This window comes from Hyperoodon ampullatus, assembly GCF_949752795.1.
Source record: "Hyperoodon ampullatus genome assembly, chromosome: 15".
In the NCBI taxonomy this organism is placed as follows: domain Eukaryota; kingdom Metazoa; phylum Chordata; class Mammalia; order Artiodactyla; family Ziphiidae; genus Hyperoodon; species Hyperoodon ampullatus.
The window spans coordinates 24,450,764-24,478,645 of record NC_136928.1 but is presented as its reverse complement, the minus strand read 5'-3'; the positions used below and the strand labels follow the sequence as shown (position 1 = coordinate 24,478,645).

Sequence of the window (27,882 nt, the reverse complement as noted above, 5' to 3'; positions counted from 1 at the left end):
GAAAGCGCTAAAAGAAACACTCGGTTCCCTGTGGTACACATGCTGCTGCCATCACGTTTGGACACTGGCAGACAATAAAGGTTAGGTAACATACAGGTCTTCATTAATCACAGTTGAAAACAGCATCTGATGTGCAAAACAGAGAAAGGGAAAGACCACACAGATCTACCTCAAAACAACGTTGTACAACATGTGAGAAAACATGACATCCAAGTACACGAGAGCAGCATTAAGGGGTCACGCCAGCATTCTGTCACATGCATGCTGCAGTGTTAAGCCCTTAACTGCACACAGCCAGTTACTCTGCTGAGGACTAGCAGCTGCTGAAAAACGGATGTCCTCTCACACTGCCAGTGCCAGCTCTGTACCTTTGTTCTCAGGCTGGGAGGAAGGAGTGCTGCTCCAAAATGCCATTGGATTAGATTTAAAAAGGCTAAAATTAAATCCTAGAAAATAAAGAGTATTTCACTTTTGAACATAATGGAGAATCAAAATGAATATAATTTTAAAATATAAAAGCCAGAGTCCATCCATTTACACCAATGTGGCCGTCTCACGTACCCATTTATCCCGAGGGCTTCATTCTTTGCTCATTTAACAAGGGGTGGAAAGATTGCCTTACATAAAACGTGAACATCTCAGTACCATGCTCTCTGAGTGACAAGAACACGAGGATAATAACCTGAAGAATGAACATGCTCGTGATTCACGCTCCAGGCCCTAAGCTGGACCCAGGGCTGAGCTGAGTCCTTGTGCTCTGCTCGGACAGATGCATCTCCCAGGCACCAACATCTCCTACTAAACAACCTACACACAAGCTCTCTGCTGCTGTTTGAACATTTGAACACTCACCAGTCAACTGCTTTAGGGAGGAAAAAAATCCACACAAGTATTTTTTGGCTGTTCACAGAGCACTGTGTTTATGAGCTGACTTTTACTAAAACATTAGCCTGCTACAGAGAGTCCACACCAAGATAAACGTTAAAAAAAAAAAAAAAAAAAAATGAGGGAGGGAGAGAGGGAGAGAGGGAGGGAGGGCAAGAGAGAAAAAAAGAAAGAAAGAAAGAAAAAGGAAGGAAGTAAGGGAGGGAGGGAGGAAGGAAGGAAAGAGACAAATTCTGCTTAATCTAAAGGCTAAGTGCTTACCCTTTTCTGGTGTTTTAAACGTGTGACTGGTTGAGGACTGCTCCTTTGGAAAAGCAGGAGAGGGGTTTTTGACTTTGCTGTCAGAAGACGGTGTGAGATCAGAGCTCTGTGACTCTTGGTGACCACCAGGCTCCGCTCTTTTTTCAGATCCACTCTGGGCTGCTGAACTGGCCTCACTACTGTTATTTTTCAAAGGTGCATTAAAACTAAATCCAAACAAAGACCCGGTAGCTGAACTGTTGCCAAACGCAAATGGTTTTGACTTTTCACTGCTAAAAATGCTTTTAACAGACTCAGAACCAAATACAAACTTTGGAGGTGAGACCACTGCTTTTGTTGTTGTTTCAGGTGTGCCAGACACCCCGCCAACTTCTGAGGTTGAACCTGCCACGTCATCACCCTGCGCCGAATCCGTCCGTTCTCTGGTGGTTTCCTCTAGCACAGCTACCGCGACTTTGCCGCAGGGTGACTCTCTGGGAGTGGTCGAACGAGAAACATGAGGTGTTATCAAAAAATCTTTTTCTTGGGCTAGTTTTGCTTCATCAAATATTTTCTTAAACGAGTCTGCAACATCCTGTAGTTTAAAACGGACAGCTAAATGCTCTACTTTTCTTTCTCCGTCTGCAAAATCGCATGCAGTCCACACCCACACTCTTTCTGTCCCTTTCATATTTTGCAAAGTCATGTCTGGAGTTATTCTGTGGTTGGCACAAAGCTTTAATACCTGGTCCCTTCTCATCACTATGCGAACTTGCTTATTATCATAATTCTGTAAAATCTTTATGTCGCCAATGCCTCTTTCTTTCCACTGCCCAGCATCTTTATCGTACCTATAGAGTTTGGCTCTGTGACTAAAAACAACTTGTTCATTTTCCTCACCACTGGACACCTCGACTAGATCAGGCAAAGGGACGACAGGTTCGAAGTGCTGTCCATCTCTCTCCTCCTCCTGAGTGACATCAGAGTCTTCATCCGTGCCCACTGAGACCCCACTCTGATTCAACTTGGCAGGAGACTTAGACGGGCTCAAAGCAGATTTAAAACTGAAGTTAAACCCGGTGGTTGACTCACCGAAGCGGAAGAGATTTTTCCTCACGGGGCTGCTGGCCAGCGGGGAGGCGTGCACTGAGCTGCTACTCACGCTGTCGTCCAGAGCGTCTTCCCTTAGGTCGTAGCTGTCCCACTCGAGGGTGGGCCCGGTGGCCTCAGGACTTGGCATGCCACTCGCGGCCACAGCACCGGCAGCTCCTGCTCCTGAGCTCTTACTACTCTCTTCGTCAGTGACTTTTGTTTGATCGTTCGTCAAAAACGTCTTGAAATCTTTTAGTCCGCTCTTCATCTCTTCCGCCCTCTGGATTAGCTTGGCAGCTCTGCCAGTATCCACAAGCTTATGGGGAGTCTGCAGTGGAATATCTAACAGAAGGCGCTGGCATTCCTCAAATTTCTGTTTGAATTCTTCAGCCAGCTCGGGTGTTTTGAATTTTGCTGCCAGCTGCTCTAGTTTGGCATCGCCATCAGAAAAATCACTAGCCAACCACATCCAGGCCCTGTCCGACCCGGAGAGGGGCTTCAGGTGCATGGTGGTGGTGATCCAGTGGTTGGCACACACCTTCAGCACCTGCTCTCTCCGCATCAGCATTCTCAGTTTGCCATTAACTTCATTTTTCAGAATTTTTAAGTTCCCCAAACCCCTTTCTTTCCACTGACTTATCTCAGCATCAAACCTAAACAATTTGACCCGCTGTGAGTAAAGAACTTTCTCATCTTCTTCTCCTGTGACAAGCTCTACTTTCTCAGGCATCTGGACGACTGGTTCAAAATGGATATCGTCACTGTCCTCAGTCTTATAGGCATCATCATCTTTCTCAAGGTCACCACAAGTGTCGGCTTTATCAGCCATTTTACTACTTTGTGAGGAGAATAACTTCTCTCCAGCACCCGAAAAGCCCTTGAAATTGGGGTCTTTTTTGCCAAACTGAAACCCTTCTCCTGGATTTGATTTCGCAAGATCTGCAAAGGTAAAAGTGCTGCCAGTCTGACCAAGAACCACAGCACTTGCGTCTTTCTGACCGCCAGCATCCTGAGCCTGACAACCAGCGTCATTTCCAAAGGGCTTTTCACTCTTCCTCCCCTGACTTCCCGGCTCCTGAATGCCAAATTTAAACCCGTCAGCAGACACAGGGACAGAAAAACTAAATCCTTCTTTTGTTGACTTAGAGTCTGGATTAGAAGAACTCTGAAATGTAAATGAAGGTGTAGTTTCTTGATCCACACGCCCAAATTTAAATCCTTGTTCTGCATTGCCAAACTTAAAGGCTTTTTCTGAAAAGTTACTTTTAAATCCTGTTCCCACCTGACTTCCAGAAGAGTCATTTGCCTTAGTTGTTGAGCCCAAAGTGAAAGCTGAAGGTTCTTCTGCAACAGGTTTATGGGCTGGTTTAGAGACATCACAAGCCTCACATTTTATGGAAGAACTCTCATTTCGCACAAAGCAAACGCTGCAATCCCACTGTCCTTCCTTCTTGGTGAATATCCCTTCTGGACCACTCTTTGGAGCCTTGCTTGTCTCTGAAGCGCCAAACTTGAAAGAGGCAGGTGCTGGGACAGCAGAAGCAGGTAAACTCTGTCTTCTTGGATTCTGACAAGCCACACATTTTGCAGAACCTCCTTCATTTCGTACCAAACAAACGCTGCAATCCCACTGTCCTTCCTTCTTGGTGAACATCCCTTCAAGTCCACTGTTTGGAGCCTTGCTTGTCTCTGAAGACGCAGGTGGTGGAGCAGCAGAAGCGGGTGGATTCTGACAAGCCACACACACGGCCGCACTTGCCTCGTTTCGCACTAAGCACAAACTGCAATCCCACTGTCCTTCCTTCTTGGCAAAAACTCCTTCAAATCCACTCTTTGGAGCCTTGCTTGTCTCTGAAGCACCAAACTTAAAAGAGGCAGGTGCTGGGACAGCAGAAGCAGGAAAACTCTGTTTTCTTGGATTCTGACAAGCCATACATTTTGCAGAACTTCCTTCATTTTGTACTAAGCAAACGCTGCAATCCCACTGTCCTTCCTTTATTGAAAAAACAGATCTGAAATCACTGCTGGCAGACTTAGGAAGATCTCCCTGGCCAAATTTAAAGGAAGGCTGCTGAACAAATGAAGATCCACTTTTGTTAGCAGACTTTGTATTCTGACATGCAATGCATCTAGATACAGTGGGTTCATTTCTTACTAAACAAATACTACAATCCCAGTGACCTTCCTTCTTTGGAGTCATCAATGCAAATCTATCTGGAGTATTTTCTGAGCCAGGTTTAGGAGTGGAAACAGTTTCAACTAATGGTGAGCCAAGGAGCTCTTTAGTGCTTGGGTTTAGATTTTGGCAGGATACACATTTCTCAGCAGTTGCGGCATTCTTTAATGAGCAGCTGTTACAATGCCACCAAGACCCTTCTTTCTTTGCAACCTGAAATTCGAATTTCATGTTTCCGACAGCAGATTTGCCAATATCCTTATTGTCATGACCCGTGGGTTCTTTTACAGTTCTCGTAGACTGACTGGAGGTTGTGGCTCTGTTTGCTCCTGAGGCTTTTAACATGCTCTGGGCCTCTTCAAACTTGCACTTAAAAAGTGCTGCCTCCTCGGGTGTCTTGAATCTAATAGCAAGCTGTTCTGGTTTGGGCGACTCGTCTGCATAGTCCAGAGCGTACCACACAAAGGACCTGTCCGAGCCGGCGTTGGGCGCCAGGGCCATGTCTGGGCTGATGTAGTGATTCGCACAGATTTTCAACACTTGCTCGCGTCTCATCAGTAAGCGGATTTTACCGGAGGTTTTGTGCCTTAGTATCTTTACGTTGCCAATTCCACGCTCCTTCCATTCTCTTGAACCCGCATCAAAACGATACAACTTGGCACGATTGCAGAAGAACTCTTCCTCGTCCTCCTCACCAGTTCTCACTTCAATCTTATCGGGAAGAGGCACCACCGGCTCAAAGTGAGGGCCGTCGTCGTCCTCGTCCCCGTGCACACTACCCCCATCAGTGTCATGACTCTTGTTGGCCGGCTCTGCGGCTGGTGTTCCAAACACTGATTTCCCTGGACCGTGGAAAGTAAACATATCATCACTGCGTCGAAAACCAGAATTCTTTTGCTGATTTGGGCCCATGTTTTCAGTAAATGAAATTCCAGGCACACTTTTGCTTCCAATATTGAATGTATTTCGAGGTCCAATGGTCTGAGCAGCTTTTGGTCCACTGTAGCTATCTCCTTGCAAAGGTTTGTCTGAAGTCAGGAGACCTAAAAGGCTTTCACTATTAGTGTAAGTCGTAGAAGGGGGCTGTGCCACAACCTGCGGTGAGGAAAACGTGAAGTCGCCATCGTTTGATTTGAAATTTGAATTAAATTTAAAAGGAGTTGGCTGTGATGCACGCACAGGTGCTGCCAAAGATGGCCCCATACCTTCACCTGGCACGGGCTGGACAAAATTGGTTTTTCCAAATTCCATAACCTTTGATTCTGCAGATCTTGAAGCATGAGCTGCAACTGGAGGTTTTGTAAAATAACCTGGTTCTGGTAAAGGTGGATTTGTGCTTGTCTGTTGAACACTGTAATTAAAGTAATCATCACCCCTAGGTGATAGAATTCCTGTAGCAGGAGACTCAAAACGCAATGGGGGACCATACATCTCTTGAGAGAACATACAAGCAGACGAACTCTGCACTGGTGGTGTGTGCATCTGCTGTGAGTAGGCGTAGATATACTGCTGAGGTGGAAGCCTATTCATGCCATAAACTGGTCCCTAGGAAAAAAAAAATAAAGCGCACATTTTTGTAGGTTGTCTATAAAACTATAGCTTAACTAGATACAACCCAATTCTCATAAACCTCAAGCATGAGTACAGGGTAAATACATCACTAGGGCATATAGTGCATCCTTAAGAGAAGACACTTCTACATTACTACAAAGATACTTACAACTCTAGTCCTTCTTGGCATATAATGAAAATTGCTTTAACTAATGACAGCACCTTAAAAACCTAATTCTCCTACAATAGATCCATAGAATAAATACCTTCCTCACTCCTCAACAAGGTGTCCAATGATGTTAACAACGATGATGATGACAATGAGGACTAACATTTGTTAACGTGCCAACTGGGCACAGTTCTAAGCACTGTACATGTATTACCTCATCTTAATATCCTCGAACACCCTATGAATTAAGGCATTATTATCCTCATTTTACATATGAGGCAACTAATGCATAGAGAAGTGAAGAACTGAAGAGCCAGGGCCTAGAGGCACCCAAGCCCGGTGTCTTTGCCCGGCGCTGCTGGATGCCGGTCTCCGTGGACACTTGGTCACAGAACCCCAGGCCTGCAAGTTACACACAGCGCTCCAGTGAGGACATCACAGTCCTGCTTCTGTCACAACCGAATGACGAAGGACCCACCACCACCCCAATTTAAAAATATTCTAGATGTTCACACTTATTGTAACATAGAAATTAACTGAGAAACATACTTCTATATCTGAGAGAAATTTAAAATATCTGTTATCTGGTGGGACATTTAAGTTTTAATGCTGAACTACTTCTTGAATTTCTCTGTAGGAAGCCTGGACAATTAAAAAGGAGATACTTATAAATGTACAAATTATTCCTTTGTTACCTTTGTGGGAGTAACATTAGCTGCTGGTCTGAGTAGATACTGGGAATTATATGCTGGTGACTGACTATAATACATTGAATGGCCAGTAGTTGCAACTAAAAAAAAAAAAAAAAGAAAAGTAAAAAAAAGAAAGAAAACACTGTTAAAAAAAGTCTATGCTGCAGTTAGGACTATCTAGGCAAGAACTATAAAAACTATAAATACAAAAGCAGTAGAAATCAGAGAGAGATTTAACTACACAGATTTTTTTTTAATTTCTATACATCAAAATACATCATCATAAAGATTATCAAATGACAAACTAGGAGTAACCGCGAGGTGTGACACAGGAGGAGTGAGAGCAGCAGCAGGGTGTCCGCAAGAACAGTCCCCATACAGGCACCACAAGGAGCCAGGACGAGCGGCGGGGCCGCGCCGTGAGAAAGAGGGGCGCGACGGGAAGGCTCAGTCGTGCCACATCAGAAACACGGGGGATGCGCTAGCCACAGGAAGGACTTAAGGGACCAAAACACACGTGAGGGCCTCAGGGCCACATTTTTGAAGTGAGCCTTGAAAATCTGCAGAATGACAAGGCTGCATTTTTTTAAACTCAAGCTGAGAACGTTCAGGTCAAAAATCACCTAACAAATTCATGCAAAGGATCTAACAAATAACACAGAATGTGTTCCCTGGCTTGATAAAAAGGGCACAGCATGACTGACACTCATGCTGGTGTCCAAACTATCTGCTCCATCTGTTTTGTGTGTGTGTTATCAGGAAACCAGCAACTAGAAGACACTCATGTTGATGGTAAAAACAACCAACAATCATTTGCTTGATCTGTTTTAAGAAAGTTTTAATAACAGAAAACAAAACAACTTAAAGATCATTTATACCTTTACACGAAAGAGGAAGCAGAAATTGTGACCCAAGAGGTGCTGGGCAGCTGATCGTGGAAAGCCCTGAAAAAGACCCAGTAAAGGCGAGCCAGGCTGTCTGTCCTCTCTGCAGCTACCAGAGAAACAGAGCCACTGCAGAGGCCCAAGCCTGAGCATGGAAAACTAACGGGCTGCCTGATGATGGCTACCATGACACATTCTGGGGAGAAAACAGGCAAAGAACACAGAACAAGATGATGGATATAAGCCAAGAATCATAAAGTCTGAAACTTAACTGGTGACTTTATCGGGGATAGTGAAAAAAGTACTAAAAACATCCTATAGAAAAAAGGTACCCAATGAACAGATAACTCATGAAATATAAAGGATTATAAAGTGTTGAGCATGCCTAGTACTAAAAAAACAAAAACTTAAAAGCTGATATTAGTTTTGTTTTTAAAAATAGGCAAGGTTTTTATAAACTGGTAATAGCAAACACTTGGCAAGAGTGCAAAGAGATAGGCACTACCAGATACTGGTGGTAAGAGTGTAAAACCGGCACAGCTTCTCAGGAAAGCAATTTCCCAACACAAGAAATTTTACAAAACCCTAAAATCCTACGACTGTGTTCACGGCATTATTTACAATAGCAACAAGTGGAAATTTAAAAATAAGGGAATAAAATCTGCAGAGCTTCCACACGATGGATACCTTGTATTCATTAACAGTACTGTCAAAAAAACGTTGAGTAGAAAAACTGCTCAGAACTTAAATATTTAAAAACAGGCTACTCGTCTCCATACAACGTGATAAAGTTCTCTAATACACAAAGAGAGAGGACCAGAAGGAAATGCTCCAAAATGTTAGCAGAACTCTGTGTGATATGGTTAGTGTTTAGTTTTCTTTACACTGGTCAGTACTTCTGAATATTTCTTTATTATAAGCTTATTGTTTTTTAATCATCTTCTTTTAAAAAGACAACAACCATCTTGGCACATCTGCACTTTCATTAAGAAAAACAGTCTGTCAACACAGGAGTGGCAATCAGGAGACCTGAGCTCTCCTCTCATGGCCACAAAGCTGCCTGCGACTTTGTCAAGTAGCCACTTGGGGTCTCCATTTTTCTCACTTGTAAAATGAGGATGTGCTGCTTCTACCCATTTCACAGAGTAACCGCAAGAATAAAACGAGACAATGTGAATGTTATGCTTATATGTGTGTGTAACAACCAGAAGACCTGTTATGCCTGTACAAAGAAGAAGAAAACAGAACTTGTGACCCACAGGTGCCAAATGATGACTCCGCACAGCACTTGGAGAGCCCAGGAGAAAGCCAGCCAGCTTGCCTATCTTCTGCGGTCAAGGCTCTACGTGGTGCACAGGGTTTAGGTAAACAATGTTTAAACCCTGACTTCTCATATATTTATCTATGACTTACATATGACATTTAGTGAGTTTGACTTCACAAAGATTTATCTATTACTTTGCGTGCACTTGGAGGACACTGTTACGAGAGGACCGTGAGTCTCCCTTAAGTACGGCCCTATGGACCATCACACAAAGGTATGAAACTAGGCCACACCATTCTGAATCAAAACCAATTAATCTAATTACCAACATTTCAGGAATCTGTCTCGTGAAAGAAACCTATTTTCCCCATCACTCTGGCTGCCTGGGGACAAGTGGCTTTAAAGTTATAACACTAGAGTTTGAACCCCAGCTCTACCAATAACTATCTGTACAATAATGGGTAAGTTACCTAACCCTTCCAAACCCATTTCCTCATCTAAAAAATGTGGATTCATAATGGTACCCACCACTCTGGGTCACCGTCATTAAATAAAATTACATACACAAGCACCTTGGCACACAGACAACCACAGGAGACACAGTCCGTACCCTTTGGTTCATTAGGTGCTTAATGCATATTCTAAGTAAATGCCTAATGCACACCACCTACACACAAATGCTCACAATAATCACGTGATGCAAAGTATTAGTTCCAGGTTTCACACAAACTGGCTCAGAGAGGTAAGTTAAGAGAGCACAACCTAAAAATCCAGTATGCTCTAGCTCCACACTCTTTCCCTCTATATATGACCATAGTATTTCAAAATAAAAGGTTTCCCATGACTGTCATACCTCTCTCAGTATGTCATCAAAATAATTCCCCAGACGTTTAAGTTCTTAATTAGGCATCTCTTAATGAATAACACTGTCAGTTAACGTTTTTTCAATCATAAGGCATAGTTCCAACTCAGTCTCAGCTCCTCTGAGATGTGCATTAAAAGGTTCTTTAGGCCTTTAGCCTTTATATAAACAGGATCAGATAAAGCTTGTTTTGTTTCTGCTTAGAGTTATAGAAATCTTGGTAATACCAAATACAGCTTAAGTAACATATAGGCAGACACAGACAGACATGTATATAGATAAATGTATACAGACAAGGTGATTTCACAAGTTACCTGTTCAGAGGAGGAGAAAGTACAGACTTCACTAATACCTGGGAGTATCCAGTTGCCAACTCACCTGTTAGTGGGGCCCCATGAAAATTCTGTGACCCCTGATATCCATCAGGCACTGAATCTGGTCCATAATTCTCTGTAGGCCAACGATGAGGGGACCCTGAGTTACCGCTATTTAGTTTCAACTCCTGCATTTCTTTCTGTTGGAAGAGGAAACAATTTTAAGCAATCATATCACAGCAGATACAGTGCTAAAGCAAACTTAATACTTGATGATGCCTTTTAAGAGATTCTATACTCCAGTAGGATCTGAGTACCAGGTGCTGATTTAAAACATGATCCTTAATTTGTCAAAGCTTGTAATTTGCTCCCATTCTTTCACTCCTCAGTACCATTACCTAATTCATTCATTCTAGAGTCAGCTCTAACCTAAACAACGGCCTCATCTCCCTTTCCATTCTGCACTGGCTTAAATTAATCTTCCTAAAGTTCAGCTCTAGCCAAGACACTTACCTGCTCAAAAACACAAGTCCCTACGAAATGAACTTCTTTCTCTGACACTGCCAGTGCTCAGCAGCGTTGCCCCACACGCCCTTCCAGCGCCCCACTGCACCTGCTCTGCTCTTCAGTCCACCTGGACTGCTCTACACCCCACATTCCCCCCCAGACTAGCTTCCCGCTCAGCCGCATACACGGTGCCCAACACTGCCAACCTCCCAAGGTAAAGCTCAAATGCTCTACTGGGAAAGGGAAAACTGCTAACATTTGCTCCGAATATGTTACCTATAGTATACCGTATATATTATGTATATACATTGTATACAATGACACATTCCAGACAATTTACTTACGCTCTTATCTCTCAATTCTTGCAAAGTTCCAAACCGGCAGACATAATGCCTTCCCCAATGACAGCTAGTGGTCAGCAATCAGATCCATCACTTTGTAGACAACCAAATGACAACGCCCTCCCCAACCCCAGAACCTACAAAGCAGGCACTCTTCAGGAATAGTAAAATTAACAAATGAGGTCAGAGACAAATCCAGAATGTCTGCTCTCTTCTTCTAGAAGTGTTTTAGAGGGAATTTCCCTGGCAGTCCAGTGGTTAAGACTCAGCGCTTTCACTGCCGTGGCCCCGGGATTCAATCCCTGGTCGGAGAACCAACCAAGATCCCACAAGCCGCACAGTGTGGCCAAAGAAACAAAAGTGTTTTAGGAAAAGAAATTTCCTGAAAACCGTAACTCTTGAGGTGAAAAATATCTTGAATTTTCAAACTAAAATTTTCCCATTCGTCCATCTACTGTGTCTAGTCCAGATGCTTCACATCCAAAAATAAGAAACTGATGGAATCAACTGGAAAACTTTACTGGTCACTACTGGTATCTGGACCATAGATTTAAATATGCAATTAAAGCTATAAACGTAATTTTAAAAATTCAAACAACTAGAACATATGATGAAAACCGTTTTCAACAATTCTCACTCAACTTTACAGATGAGAAGCCAAACAGACAGAAAGATAAGGAACTCCCTGACCCGAGATCATTCATCAATGGCAGTTAGGACTAGAACTCAGCTTTCTAGGCACTCGGACTAGTCCTCCACTACTAGTGCTTCCAAGAATACAATGTTGGGTACCAGAAACCTACATGGTAAGTATGTAATATCATAACAGGCCACGATTATAGAAAATTAACATACAAAATCTTTGTGCAGGGACTTCCCTAGCAGCACAGTGATTAAGAATCCGCCTGCCGGGGCTTCCCTGGTGGCGCAGTGGTTGAGAGTCCGCCTGCCGATGCAGGGGACACGGGTTCGTGCCCCGGTCTGGGAGGATCCCACATGCCGCGGAGCGGCTGGGCCCGTGAGCCATGGCCGCTGAGCCTGCGCGTCCGGAGCCTGTGCTCCGCAACGGGAGAGGCCACAACAGTGAGAGGCCCGCGTACCGCAAAAAAAAAAAAAAAAAAAAAAAAAAAGAATCCGCCTGCCGGGCTTCCCTGGTGGCGCAGTGGTTGAGAGTCCGCCTGCTGATGCAGGGGACACGGATTCGTGCCCCGGTCCGGGAAGATCCCACATGCCGCGGAGCGGCTGGGCCCGTGAGCCATGGCTGCTGGGCCTGCGCGTCCGGAGCCTGTGCTCTGCAACGGGGGAGGCCACAACAGTGAGAGGCCTGCGTATCACAAAAAAAAAAAAAAAAAAAAAAAAGAAAAAAAGAAAAAAAAAAGAATCCGCCTGCCGATGCGGGGGACATGGGTTCGATCCCTGGTCCAGGGAGATACCACATGCCGTGGAGCAGCTAGGCCCGTGTGCCACAACTACTGAGCCTGCGCTCTAGAGCCCCTGAGCCACAATTATTGAAGCCCATGTGCCCTAGAGCTCGCGCGCTGCAACTACTGAGCCTGTGAGCCACAACTACTGAAGCCCGCGCGCTCCGGGGCCTGCGTGCTGCAACTACTGACACCGAGTGCTGCCACTACTGAAGCCCGTGCGCCTAGAGCCCGTGCTCTGCAACAAAAAAAGCCACTGCAACGAGAAGCCTGCGCACTGCAACGAAGAGTGGCCCCTGCTCGCCACAACTAGAGAAAGCCCACGCACAGCAACAAAGACCCAACACAGCCAAAAATAAGTTTAAAAATGAAAAAAACTGTGCAAATACACAAGTGCAAAAAATACAAATAGTATTAAGTCTCACAAATTGCTGACAGCAGTGCAATAGTCATACACATACCAATACTTCCTTGGTGTAATTGTAGAAGTATGAATGATTTAGTTCTTGTCAATGAGCGTGAAACAACTTACCTGTATTTCCAATTTCAAAGTAAAGCTCCTTTGAGTGTTATAGTTAAGGTCACTTCCATAAAGTTAAAATAAAATCATGTTCACATAACTATTTCTTTACATAATTAAGTCAAATTCATATGAAATATTAAAAAGATAAAGAGACCTTTTGAAGTTTTAGACCACTTGTGACGTCCTAGATATAAACTTAACATACACAACCACAGTCAGTCTGAGACAAACTCATAGACCAAGGTATGAAGAGCGTATTTCACTAGTTCAATTCAATCACCTGGGAACCTCCTCTATGCCAGAAACAAGGCTATGTTTTGGATATGAGTCTCTACCTTTGAAAGATTCATATCTAGTGGAGGACGCAGACACTTAAGTAGTTTCAAAAATATGCTAAGTGTCTAGACGAAAGCACGTAAAACACAGTATGATTCTACAGTCACATGTCAAAGGAACATTCTGAACAGTTTTAGAAATAAGTGAGAAAGTGGACAAGGAAGGAATCTAGGAATAAGAGAGGCATAGTTTAGAGAAATCAAGTGATTTACCTTAATGGCCTCTACTTGTTGGCAGATCATTTTCAATAAAGAATTTTGATCTTCTGCCCATGGAGGTGGTGTTTTGGGAGAATACTGAAAAAACAACAACAAAGTAGTACTTAAAACATTTAGAACAGAAACATATTCCATAGTGGAGTGACTCATTTCTTCCCCACTTACCTTGTAACTTTTATTTGGTGAGAGAGAGTATTTGGTGGGAGACGGTGTAGAATGTTTTATTTCTGAATCTGCATTTCGCAAAGAACCATTTCTATAAAGAGGCCCTCCTTCACTGAAGTCATCGAGCTCCTGCATGACTAAATTAAGCATCTCTTTTACAGATTCCAGGGGCACGGGCAACTAAAAACAAAAGGCATGAATCAATGGCTTTAGCCTGCAAAATTACCAAAGTAAGAACTCTCTCTAAAATAAACACAGATTTTTTTTCTTACTAATTTACATTTTTCACTTTTATATAACACGCACATTATACTTTATGTAACAACAAACATGAAACTGCTGTGTAATCAAAGGCTTCCAACCTTCAAGTCCATGCTGTTTCTATCCCTCGTTAGCCACAGTAATGACAGAGCAATGTTAACTGGGGAAGCTTTTCCATGTGAACAAAATAAGTTACTGACGTTTACAAACTTTTTTTTTTTTTTGCGCTACGCGGGCCTCTCACTGCTGTGGCCTCTCCCGTTGCGGAGCACAGGCTCCGGACGCACAGGCTCAGCGGCCATGGCTCACGGGCCCAGCCGCTCCGCGGCATGTGGGCTCCTCCCAGACCAGGGCACGAACCCGTGTCCCCTGCATCGGCAGGCGGACTCTCAACCACTGCGACACCAGGGAAGCCCTAACTGATTTTGAATATGAGGAGAAACACAGATGTTGGAATGCACCAAACATAAATCCTAATCCAAGAGCAGCAACACAAACTAATCAACAAAACAGGTGGAAGGTTGAATGTAGTTAAGGTTAATACCATCACAACAGCCTCAAACTGCTGACAGCTGGGAAAAGGTAGTCACATCAGATGGTCATGATGAGAGAAACCCTCTCAAGTAGTCAGCAATCACCTTTAAGTGACATGTTTAACTGCGAAGTCCATGCAGAACTAGTCCTTAGGTGGCAGTATTTGTTGATTTCATTGCCACGATAACAAAAATAAATGCGTGCCTTGGAAAACTTTTCTAATTCCCTAACAAGCATTTTTTGTAAGGGTATAAACTTAAATGCCCAAGTTTAAAAAAAACACACACACCCCACCCCCCCAAACCTAAGGCAAAGCAATGCTAATTAAATATTTAAACACCCTCCCTTTTGCGCATTAATAAGGCACTACTAAGCATTTTTGAAATTACCAAAATATAAAACCAAGGCAAAAGTACTTATCAAAATAATAAGAAAGTACAAACAACCTGCAACTTACTTTCTTAACCACTGACAGATCTGAATCACTGTCATCTAAAATCTTTATCAGGTAGTCTCTGGTCTTTCTCAGGTAATTTTTGCATTCTTCTTGTTCTTCAGAAGAAAGCGCATCATTTTCAATGTCTTCTGCTTTTCTGTGAAAAATCTATACACAGAGTGCTTTTATGAAACAATTATGTTTTAAAACAAACACCTTTTAATTCAAGTACCACACTACTTACCAGTGCAAGATTCCAGTAAGAAACGACATTATTAATAGATTCAAAAGCAGCCACAGCATCGTCTATATTTCCATTAACTGCATCCAATATAGCACATGTTATGTGTGCTTCCTCTTCATATTCACCCATTTCAGATGCCTAAACATATTGGATAACTTTTAGTCAAATTGCCTCTACCCAGAATATCAAACCCAAATGATTTCCCAAAGATTTTATATGATCTAATGAGATTAGCATCTCAGTGCTCTTTTCTGCCATACTGTATTTGTGACAGCTAGTGGACTTAGAAAACAAGACCTCCATGAAATAGCCAAGCAACAAATTTAAGCAGTTTATACTTCCATTTCTTTGTTTATAAACTGGAAATCCGTATTTCCAGTTAGTTCACAAAGGGATCCTCCATTACCTGAATGTCTGCACTATGAAAATGTTTAAACAGAGGGTCAATAGGTTCAGGGATACTGCTCTTCTTTTTAAGTATCTTCAACAATGGCAAAACCTTCTTCCAGTAATGAACACTTCTGCCTATGTATTCTCGTTGATCATAAAAAGAATTAAGACCACTGCCCTAAAAAAATACAAAGTTAGAAGAGACACAAACGATCAGATCCAAAAAGTCATTTATAGATGGTCTGAACAACTGGTTAAAATTTCACATCAAGGAAAAATAGAATCTCAAAAGTCATGTGCTCACCTTTCCAAATACTGGAATAACTAACCACTTTAATACCAGTGATCATTCTAGAACCAATTTTTACACACTTTCAATGACACTAACTAATCAGGCAGCCCACTTTATTTTTTTAAAGTTGCTATTTTTAGACAGCCGAAATCTGCCACTCTTATAGGTGCCACTGTTTGGTCAAAGGGCTAAACTAATCTAATCTTGCCACAGAACAGACCTCAACTACTTAGCAAGAGATCTATGATGCCCTTACCTACAGAGCCTTGTGCCACCAAACACGTAAAAAAATCTTCAGGCTGGACAATACTTATCGTAAGGTAATTATAAGTAATAACAACAATGACTAATACTTATGTAACATCTACTGTGCCAGGCACTGTTCTAAGCACTTATATATTAACCAGACTAACTACTCTGTGGCAAGATTAAGAAAATACGTTTCACCTGACATAATATGAATAAGCTGCTACTGTTTTTAAAACTGAAAGGCTTTCAATGTAAAGTCTGTGATTTTAAAAAATGACGGTAATGTTCCTAAAAACTGCTTCCACTTCAGTGAACTCACCGTTTTCTGAAGGCACTTTGCCCAGTGCACAAGTAGAGCAGGCTGAAGGCCATGTTTTTCCTGGCCCCTTAGAGTGTTTATGTCATGCTGAACTAGAAGTCGCAATTTTGCTGAGGTTCCAGGTCTAAAAGAAGTTTTATTTAATAAAATTGATTTATAAACATGCAATTCAACACTTACATGTATGTTAATCATCACATGATAATTAAAAATTAAAACTTCACATGAGAATTAAAGTCCCTAGGCAATAAGTCAAAGGAGTATTTTTATCTGACTACTTACATTGCTTTTCTGTGGATTAGATTACAAACTGCATCCCACCAAGATTTCTGTCTTTCTGTGCAAAGCTGTTTACACACAGGAAGTGGCAAGCACAGAGGCTGATAGAAGCTGTAGTGAGAATTACACTTCTCCTTTAATTGTAAGTGGCTGGTATATATTACTCCAAGTAGAAATACCTGTTTTATTTAAAGAAAAATCAATTTAAGTAGAAAAAAGTCAAACAATACTCATAATATTTAAGTTGTTAAAATCTCTGCTTACTTCAAGATCTAAAATACATATTGATTCAGGTGCATTTGTTTCAAGTCTTGAGGTTTCCTGGGGCAAATGATGAAAAAGCTGTTTTAGCCATTTTCGAATCGCAGGTAAGGCGGGCAATGAATTCCATTGTAAGCCAAGCCAGGTGAGGTGCTGAAGACTACCATTGTGTGCTCGAATGGCACCTGAAATACAAAAAAAAAATTGGCTTGAGGTTTTGGAAATCTTTGTGTCCCAACAGTTTTGCCAACAGAAACAACTGACTCATATTAAATGTACCTTAATTTTATAACTGCTTTTCTGTATCAGAGCACAGGGGAAATCTATGATAAGCAAAGTCTTATGTTCTTATTAAAAGTATTCAAACTCCATCTAGGAACTTTAATAAAGCCAGTTATAATGGAAAACGTTCTTTTGAAGTCCATCTAAGAAGAAAAAAGAGCCTCACTAGAACTCAATAAAACAAAATCTACTGATAGAGGTAAAATAAAGAATAGCCACCCAGTAAGAAATCTTGAAACAATAGATTTTCCTTTCAGTAAAGAAATGTAAAGAAATATTAAAACAATGGGATACCACTGTTAGTCCATTAGGAATATAATAAATAGATCTTTTCCTCTACAAGAAATTCAATACTAAAAAAGGTATGGGCTTCGGAAAGCATAAATAGGTACAAGTTTTCTTGTAATATGGCAATTTGCAAGAGACTTAAACATGTTCATCAACTTTATCCCAGTAATTCTGTTTTTAGGAATCTCTACGGAAAAAACTGAAATGGAGGCACTTTATATTAAAGTTTTCATCAGTATTTTAATGTAAGTGAAATAACTGGAAACATCTTCGATACCCAACAATAAAAAGTGGCTAACAAATTATGGCTACTTCACTAAAAATATCATATTGCCACTAAAAGTGATATTTAGAGAGACAGGATGAGAAAGAATTCATGAGACTAATCATGTGTACAGTATAAACAACTATTTACAAGAAAAACATACGCCACCACTACGGCTACCCCAACCCCTCATACTACCCCAACCCTTCAAAAAACTTTTAAGGAATACAGGAAAATATTAAGTCATTATTTCTGGGTAATGAGATTATGGGCAATTTATTCCCCTTGTTCCTATTATTTGTCTCCTAGTATAAAAGGATTAAAATGCAAAATGTTTCCTTAGAAAGATACAACTTACCAACATCATAACGAGCCAAATCCTCAGGACCTGGTGCTTGTACATCAAGGTTTCCAATATCATCATTACCAAGGAAAGATCTATCCTTAGGTGACTGACTAGAAAACAGAGCATCATATACAGCAGACTGCCCACTTTCATTGGCAAAGGATTCTACAACCTCTTTTAAAAAGTCTTGCTTGTCACGACTTAAGTTTAGCAGCATATGCCCTGAAAAACAAATTATTTCCATCATTTAAAAAATACAGATTGTTTTTATTCATCTCTCTCAATAGTTTCATTCACATACCCTAAGGGGAAATAACATGACTATCTCAGACCCAGCCCTCCAGCCCAACAACCACAGCTGGACCCAAAAGGGTGCTGATGCGAAAAATGAATAGACTACAGGTGTAACAGTATCTGTATCTATGTGCTAGAATAAAAGGAAAGAAAAAAATGTGTGCAAAAAATACCAAAAGGATTTCCATTTTAGATGGAAAAGTGTGGGATTCAAGTGGCCACAGGAGAAAGGGACCAAGCTCAAATTTTCTGACCTGATAAACCTGACTTCTAAACCTGGCTGGTCAGAATCATCCTTTAAAAAGCTTAAAAAATTTCTTTTTTTATTTCCAGGCCCAACTCCCAGATTCTGATTCCACAGATTTGGGGTGAAGAATCTATTTTAAAAACGCTCCTTGGATGAAGTTCTAGGTCACATTACAACAGGAATGCACCTGGAAAACACTGTGCTAAGTGAAAGAAGACAGTTACCCAAAGACCACACTTTGTATGATTCAATTTATATGAACTGTCCAGAACAGAGAGATATAAAGAGGCCGAAAACTAGTGGTTGCCTAGGACGAGGGGGTCTGGAGGAATGGGGAGTGACTGTTAACGGGTATGAGGTTTCTTTATGAGGTGATCAAAATATCCTAAAATTGTGGTGATGATTGCACAACTCCGTGAACATACTAAAAAACCACTAAACTGTACACTTAAAATGAGTGAATAATATCATATGTGAATTTTACACAATCAAGCCGTTTAGAAAAAAAAAAGTGGAGTAATTCTGCTGGTCAGTCAGATTACCGCCAGACCATTATCTCTCTGAAAATTTGCAAAGACAAACCCAGTAAGGCCCAGATCAAAGACAGTAAAGTAAGTTCATTTTACAAACTGTGCAAAGGTAGAAGGGACACCTAAGAAAAAAACAGAAGGTCACTTCTTCAAGGACTCAAAGTCTGTCTCTCACAAAAAAGGAAGCTGTGGGACAGAGAAGCCTTGATCAACCATCTACCCACAGACAACAGCTTATAGTTACTCTGATTTAAGACCACTTCTTAACTCTTAACAAAGTCCTTTCAACTTTATACGAAAACTGCTTCTTATAGAAACATTTCCCCATGGAGTCTTCATTTCACTGCCTGATTCACTGCCTGCGTGAACACCTGCAAGTTTCTGCCTTAACAAAGCCAGATAGTCTGTAATAGACGTTTAGGATCCATCCCAAATAGTCAAAACTGGGAATAAATCTAAAAATTCCAAGAGCCTAACAGAATGTGAATATATACCTTCTATCTCTGTTACTATGATGTCAGTTCCTTAAGAGAGAGATCCAGAACATTTTCATCTTTATATCCCCCATAGTAATGTCTTATAAGCAACTGATGAGTAACTTATTCTTAGTTTAGGAAGTGCTTTAAAATATTCTGGATGGAGGGACTTCCCTGGTGGCGCAGTGGTTGAGAATCCGCCTGCCAACGCAGGGGACAAGGGTTCGATCCCAGGTCTGGGAAGATTCCACATGTCACGGAGCAACTAAGCCTGTGTGCCACAACTACTAAGCCCTCACGCCACAACTACTGAAGCCCGCGCACTCTAGGGCCCGCATGCCACAACTACTGAGACTGCGTGCTGCAACTCCTGAAGCCCACACGCCTAGAGCCCGTGCTCCGCAACAAGAGAAGCCACCGCAATGAGAAGCCCACGCACCACAACGAAAAGTAGCCCCCGCTTGCCACAACTAGAGAAAGCAAAAAATAAAATAAACATTAAAAAAAAATTTTTTTTAAAGGAAAAAAAAATTCTGGATGGAGGCTCTAGCAGCTAGATTAAGAGGGGGGAGGGGGGTAAGGAGTTTCTCTACCTGGGAGCAAACAATATTTGTTCCTTTTAAAGAACATACAGTTTCTTATCATTCTTTCTGTATCTCGCTCCCTAATCCAATATGGCAAAGAGAAACAAATGATTATGACAAATTATCTCCTGGACAGAGAGAAGATACTATCTTAAGATGTGCTCAAACAGAAATTTTCTTTTCTTTTTAAAATAAAATCAGTTACACATTACTATTACCTGATTGGCTCAGACGATCACAGGCCATCATTTCCAGTAGATTTTGTCCAGCTTCTCCTTTTATAAATTTAATCTTTGGTCTTGGAACCTGATCATTTTAGAATCAAAAATCTTAATTCAGTGATACTCACATTTTTAATAGTAAGATGTTCTTTTCTATTACACTGTACTTTTTCGATAAAGAATACACAGTTAGCCAATGTTAAACAGAGTTGGAAATCTAACTGCAAAACACTCGGAACCAAGGAATTTAGATAATCTATAAAAGATGCCTACGAAAAGCACTTCTGAGAAATTACTTTCTACTAAAAGCACATTCAAGTTACAGGTGGGGAAACGGGAGTACTTGGTTAGAGACCTTTTCTACCCTGCATAAACAGAATGAGAGCAGTGGAAGAGATGACAGCTCTCCATGACCTGGCACTGGTGGGCCTATACTTGGAAATGCCACACTGTGGACAGCACATTTCCAGAGAATAATCTGAGATAACACTGGGATAACTGGGACAACCAAGAGAGTAAAAGGGCTCCAAGCCATATCCTATGAAGAAGAGCTGGAACAATTACGAATAAACACAATGGTGAAAAGACAACAGCTGCCTTCAGATATTAGGAAAATTATCTTGTAAAAGAAGGGCTAGACTTTTTAATAGTACTAAAAGAAAAAAACACCACCAATGGGTAGCACCTTGAGAAAGATTTTTACTCCATATAAGGAAGCACCAAGAACCAAATTATCCAAAAACGCAACAGGCTATCTTGAAAAGCAGCAAATGTCCATCACTGAAAATGTTCAGTTCCAGACAATGAACACTTACTGGAGATATCCTAAAACTTAACTATATGGATGGTGGGGGTAACTGCTGTTAAACCTCTAATGACTTTCTTAAATTGGTAGTGGGAGTATAATTTGGTACAACCTCTGTGAGGCTAGAAATTTGGCAATAGCTCTAAAACTTATAAATGCATAGATACACTTTGATCCTGCCATTCTTCTCTCAAGAATTTATTCCACCCGCAAAATGTCACGTGTGAAATGGCATAAATTAGTCGTTACAGAATTATTTTGAAGTAGCATAGCAAAAAAGTAAAACCTGGTATCTTGGTTTTAGGGCACTGGTTTAAAGAAACCCAATCTATGGTACATCCATAGAAGGAAATAACATGCAAACATCAGAACAAATGAGAGTGCTGTACTCATGCTATGTTTTCTGGGCTGATATGGAAATATCACCAAGATATATTTCATGGAAATAAGGCAAAATAAACAGAATGTACAGAATTTCTTCTTTCTGTATTTTCTAAGAAGAGTGTGTGTGCATAAAACATTTCTTGAAGAACTCATAACTAATGACATTAGTTCCTCCAGGGAAGAGAAGTAAATGACTAAGGAACAGACACAGGAAGGACTTTTCACTGTATATTCTTACATGCGACAACAATATGAAACCATGTGAATATAACCACCTTTCCAAAGATCATTTTTCAAAATAAATATATTACTTATGAACCTAAAAACTTCTGATTTTGCATTTTAGAAACATTAGTTTGACCTATGTTTTTACCCAGAAGTTTTTAAAGCATGAAGCCAAACTTAGTCATCTATAGATAGATGTTGAAGACCACAGAAAATAAGAAACAAAATGTGACATAATTCTTTTTGCTTTCAAACTGACCTCAATTCATAAAACTGGCACCTTTTCCAGAACTACTTACTCAACCACTATCATTTGGGACCAGTAAATTAGTTACTGGTCACAGTAACTAATCACATCATCTCAAATCAACACTTCCTCATCTTAATTAAAAGGTTTCAAAAGAGGGAATTCCCTGGCAGTCCAGTGGTTAGGACTCGGCGCTTTCACTGCGGAAGACCCCAGTTCAATCCCTGGTCAGGGAACCAAGATCCCGCAAGCTGCACAGTGCGGCCAAAAAAAGGTTTCAAGAGAGAATTTGCTTAAAGCCTAGCTGAAACACAGACACGCAGATCTTCCTCAACTTACGATGGGGGTTATGCCCCAATAAACCGGTAAGTTGAAAATATCCTAAGTTGAAATGCATTTAATACACCTGACCTACCTTCAACGTGCTCAGAGCACTTACATCAGCCTACAGTCGGGCAAACTCATCTAACGCAAAAAGCCCATTTATTGTAGAGTGTTGAATATCTCATGTGATTGAATACTGTACTAAAAATGAAAAGCAGGACTGTTGTTGCCTGGGTACAGATGGCTGTAAGTCCTCATGGTTGTGTGACAGATGCGGGGTGCAGCCTGCTGCCACTGCCCAGCGTCACAGGAGAGTATGTACCACGTTATCGCCAGCCCAGGAAAAGGTCAACATTCAAAGTACAGTTTCTACTGAATGCGTAGCACTTTCACACCGTTGTAAAGTTGAAAATCTGTAAGTCGGACAATCCTAAGTGGGGGACTACCTGGACTCACTAGAACTACAGCGGTCCCCTGAGCAAGGGTCTGAGAACCCTACCATTAAAAAAGTTATTAGCCTCACGCAATCAATTAAGAGGGAGATTTAGTTTTTACTATTTAAAAAGGTCAAAGTTTAATACAATAAACTAATGAATACAAGAAAAAAGAAACAGACTCACAGATATATAGAACAAACTAGTGGTTACCAGTGGGGAGAGGGAAGGAGGGAGGGGCAAGGTATTGGTGTCGGGTTAAGAGTGCAAACTATTGTGTATAAAATAAGCTATAAGGATATACTGTACAACACAAGGAATACAGCCAATATTTTACAATAACTATAAATGGAGTATAACCTTTAAAAATGGTGACTCACTATATTATATACCTGTAACTTATTCAATACTGTACATCAACTATGCTTCAGTTTTTAAAAGGCCAATGTTTAGAACGGTTGACTGTGTGTTAACTTAAAAATACACATTTTTAAAAAATTTAATACATTTTAGTTTCCATTAAAAATAAGAAAACTGTCAGCTACTTGATGATTCTATAAAAATATTAATCATACGTACCTTTTAGTGCTTATATAAATTACCAAACTTCATTAACTTCACTAATTTTCACTAAAATATATTCCTTATGAACCAAAATGCTTTCACTGAGCACACTGTAGCACTGTGGACCACATATCAACAGGTTTTTAAAAGATCTAGGTAATGTGAACTGGAAGGAGGAACATTCTCTAAAAGTAATTCTATAGTGAACCCCTTTTTCTTTCTCTCAGGCAAAAGATTATTCTCCAAAGCTAACAATAATTTTGACAAGCTGGGCTTAATTCATTTTTTGGAAGACTGCTCATTTCTTTTCACTTCAGAGTTACGAGAAGCTCACTAAAGAAAACATTAAAACTACAAGAAAACATTAAAACTACAAAAATGAATTATGGAAGGGATAAGAGCCATCATCTAAAAATAATGGTTAATATTTTGGCGTATTTTCTTCACGTCACGTTCTATGTATAAAGAAGTTTCATGTTTCCAAAGATAAGTCAGTATACTGCTATACGTTAAATATACTATTAATGTTGTATACATACTACATACACGTTTTCAATTAACATGTTGAAATGCGTGTGGCAAACACATTCTTCTATCATAGCTTACGTAACCATACCCCAAAATTTACTTAGTTTTTTGTCCAAGTTATGCGTACCTTTTTGAATCAAGTTTTATCCATCCTTGAGACTATTTCCATATTACAGGTTCCCAGAAATGGCAGAGTAAAAAGATCAAATTCTTCAAATTGATCTTCCAAAAAGCCATAGCAATGCCAACTGCCACCAGCAATGCATCAATGTACCTGTTTCACCAGCCTCACCAGTACTATATAAATCTTGTTACTCTTCACCCATCAAAGTAACTATTTCATTTTATTTTTACATATTTACCCATATTTTCATTACGGACCAGGACACACCTCCATGTGAAATACAACAAAGTCTCACTGAAATGTCAATTGCATGCAAAACTGGGAGTGGATTACCTGAAAGGCTATGAGATAGCACAACGCAGCCAGCTCAGAGAGCGCTCGCCACTGCACGTCACTATGCTGACCCATCTTCAAAAGCAGAGAACCAGCATGCATGTAGAAATGTCCTCTCACTTCGAAGAAAGTAGCTGAGAGTTCATCATTTCCACCCACACAAGATTTCACAGACTGAAGAGCACTATCAAAACTGTAATATTAAAGTATTAAACATGCATTAAACTACTGCATTGTAAATAATCAGTTTCATTATTTAATTCAAAATAAAATTAATAAAACAATTTATTTCAAGCTTCATCTTCCACACTTAACTCTTAATAATCCATATTCTGTTTTATGAATTATAAATTATCTAGTGCTTATTGTTATTCCACACACTTCCTATACTTCAAGCTTAACCTCTAGAATGTCTTAATCCAAAACATCTTCTCCATCATATGGTTTAGTTATTTAATTCAAAGTTGAAATTTCTCAAATTAAACATGCCATTTTCAAATTATAATAACTAAAATATGTGCATTATCAATACCATAACTGCTCTTCTTACTATACACATAACTAGAGTTGAATAAATTATATTTCTCACTATTATTTGTAATCTATGTATTAATTAATGCTTTTGAATCCTAATGGTTCTCAGAATCTTCATTTTGTAAGAAAATCAAAAGCAAACACAACAGAAATGTGAAGGATGATTTTAAAGTAGATTGTAAGAAACCTGAACAACAGACATTTCTTCTAGCATGTGAGTTCCTGGAACCCCTAGAGCAGGGGTCCCCAAACCCAGGCCTCGGACCAACAACGGCCTGCAGCCTGTTAGGAACCGGGCCGCACGGCAGGAGGGGAGCGAAGCTGCACCTGCGGCTCCCTATCGCTCCCATCACTGCCTGAACCACCCCCAACCCCACCTTCCCCGCCCCCGCCCCACCCCCAGTCCCTGGAAAAAATTGTCTTCCGTGAAACCAGTCCCTGGTGCCAAAAGGGTGGGGGACCGCTGCCCTAGAGGGTCTTAACACCCCTCCTAGGGATCCATGAAGTTAAAATTATTTTTTACTACTACTAAAAAATTGTCTCTTTCTCCTTTATTTCCTCATGTAACCAAGTTTTTAAGTATATAACCACACCAAAATAAAAAAAACCTAAATAGTTTCTAAAATGATCTAAAAGTTCAATTTAGTTTTTTTTGGATACTCCCTTACCCTATCCATGTTAAGACACTAAGTACTTCCTCAAGAAAACTACCTCTACCCTTCAGTGAAAAGATTTACTTTTCAGACAAATGGAGAGTGTAAACCAGGGAATGTCAAACTTTTCCTATAAAGGGCCACATACGAATGTGGCTTTGCAGGCACACCACCTCTGTCACAAGTGCTCAGCTCTACCACTGCAGTGTGTAGATACGAGCCATAGATAACACATAACAATGAGCATGGCTGTGGCCAGGAGAACTTTATTCATACAATCAGGCTGTAAGCCTTGTTTAGCCCACAAGCTCTAGTCAACCCCTGCTCTAAACTAACAAACAAATCCAAGTGATGTTTCTGTTCAGTGGAATTTATTTTAATCAAGTGGAGATACTGGTCCTCAAAATTAAAACGTGGACAACAGAAAAATCATGTATTATATTTTAGTTATCTTGTTTCTAAGCTAAAACATTGTTTTCTGAAATATCAGTCACGTTAACAGCTTATACCAGAATATCTGACAAATGAAGTTTATTCTCTGATTTTCAATCAAGATTGTATCATTTTTTTTGAAACAGAATATGGAACATCAGTTAGAACATTCATTTTCAGGCTCAACTCTTTACTAAGTATGCCAAAACTAAATATTTAACTATAATTTAATAAGGCCTAAGCAGTAATACAGTTCTCTAGAAATCAAAGTCACACGAAACCAATTACAATATCCTCACAAAAGAAAATTCCTTCTAAGTAGTTCATTATGTTAACTATTACCTCTGGATATATTACAGAAAAAATAATGCCATTAAGATGTTTAGACCAATGAACGGAATTACCACAAACAGAAAACCTGTAGTTGACACCGAAGTACTCTCTCCGTAGGTCAACATACCTCTCCAACAATTCCCTGCTCTCGTGCACATCTCTCGTGGACAGCGTGAGAAGCATAAGGTTAGCGTAGGCTAGAAGTAAGTCCTGATTGGTTGCTCGCCAGTTACTTTTATCAGACTCCAAACACTGTGAAGATTCCAGATATTCCTATTTTGCAAAAAGAACTCCAAGTTACAAAACTTTATCATGTGTTACAAAACTGAGTGCTTTATGCCTACAAATTCCTTTGCCCATTCTTATGCTGTAAAACCACGTCGATTTAAAATCAGCCCATAAAAACACCAAAAAATATATAAACATATTTCTCATATTTATTTCTCCAATCCACCCATTATAAATTGAAATCATGCTAGTAAAAATCTCATTTCACAGCTGCTATACATAAATGAAAGAAATTTAGGTCTTGGAAGGCAGCGCTTATATACAAAGGGATATATGGTAACTGTCCATCAAGAAGTGTGAGACCCAGCAGTTTTTACCTACCTTAAGGGTCTGTACAACACAGGAATTCCACTCTAAACTTGAACGCAAGGCTATGTTTCTCTCTGCCTGGTGGCAGTGGGCCACAGCATCCTTCAGTCTATTGTTTGAGCGATACAGCTCTACTAGTCGGATGTTCATGTGGACATCATCAGGTCTTGCATAAAGTTCTGACTGAATCAAGTCGAAAAGTTTATTCCATCCATCTTCACCTTTACAATCTAAAAGCTGTTCCTGTTTTTAAAGAACCGTTAATTAGAGAAACATCTGTGCAACTCTAAACACCTCATGGCTCCTATGAGCATCATCCCACTGTGTCTGGCTTTAGTAAATTCCCACTCTACCTACCTCATTAGCCCCTCAGAGTCACTTCCAGCCCAGAAGCTAAACCTCAAGAAATGTACGTGGGGAGAAACACCTGGGATGACACAGCAGCAGTGGCTGCCCATGCTCACCTCAGAGTGTGTAAGGACGACCGGCCCGCGTCCCTGCACACTCCGGTAACTACCAGAAGCCCAGGCTCCCAGGAGCCCTTGCACCAGGGTCCTCAGCCTCAATGTGCTCTGCATCTCCCTAAGGCTGACTCATCCCTGCCCCCTCTGCTCCCACTCTGGAGCTCCTACTGCTCTACTATCTTCTCAAAGTCTTCACCTTCTGGCCTTTCTGAATGGAGTCCCATTCCAAGACAGCTGCCATCACTTCTCTGCTAGCCTACGCACAAGCAGAGGAGGTGGGGGTCTCCCAGCATCACCACCACATCCCTGCTCCTAACTCTGTTTTCTGAAGGACTTGCTATCCGGCTACTCCTGCCAGTACCCCCCATTAGCAACTGGAATAGAACCGTCTTCCTTTATCCCTAACAACTACCCCCGCCAGTGGCAACTGAGAAGTGCACAAGACACACAACAGCCTGGGCAT

At 40.8% G+C, this 27,882-nt stretch overlaps 1 protein-coding gene across 4 annotated transcripts in view; it reads right to left on the bottom strand.

Moving 5' to 3' along the window:
* LOC307064118 (E3 SUMO-protein ligase RanBP2) overlaps positions 1-27,882 on the bottom strand; it is a gene marked incomplete at its 5' end in the record, with an annotated part of 49,939 nt that overhangs the window by 11,693 nt on the left and 10,364 nt on the right. For 3 of the 4 annotated variants that reach the window (XM_079720606.1, XM_079720607.1, XM_079720608.1), the window contains 16 exons: positions 1,147-5,938; positions 6,809-6,903; positions 10,194-10,329; positions 13,470-13,553; positions 13,641-13,820; positions 14,893-15,039; positions 15,116-15,253; positions 15,522-15,683; positions 16,366-16,489; positions 16,648-16,823; positions 16,909-17,090; positions 18,099-18,308; positions 20,436-20,523; positions 24,407-24,599; positions 26,486-26,631; positions 26,968-27,198. In XM_079720606.1, the coding sequence (XP_079576732.1) occupies positions 1,147-5,938; positions 6,809-6,903; positions 10,194-10,329; positions 13,470-13,553; positions 13,641-13,820; positions 14,893-15,039; positions 15,116-15,253; positions 15,522-15,683; positions 16,366-16,489; positions 16,648-16,823; positions 16,909-17,090; positions 18,099-18,308; positions 20,436-20,523; positions 24,407-24,599; positions 26,486-26,631; positions 26,968-27,198 (7,084 nt within the window). Of the gene's footprint in view, positions 1-368; positions 447-1,146; positions 5,939-6,808; positions 6,904-10,193; positions 10,330-13,469; positions 13,554-13,640; positions 13,821-14,892; positions 15,040-15,115; positions 15,254-15,521; positions 15,684-16,365; positions 16,490-16,647; positions 16,824-16,908; positions 17,091-18,098; positions 18,309-20,435; positions 20,524-24,406; positions 24,600-26,485; positions 26,632-26,967; positions 27,199-27,882 lie in introns of all 4 variants that reach the window. The other variant, XM_079720605.1, reaches the window with a different exon arrangement.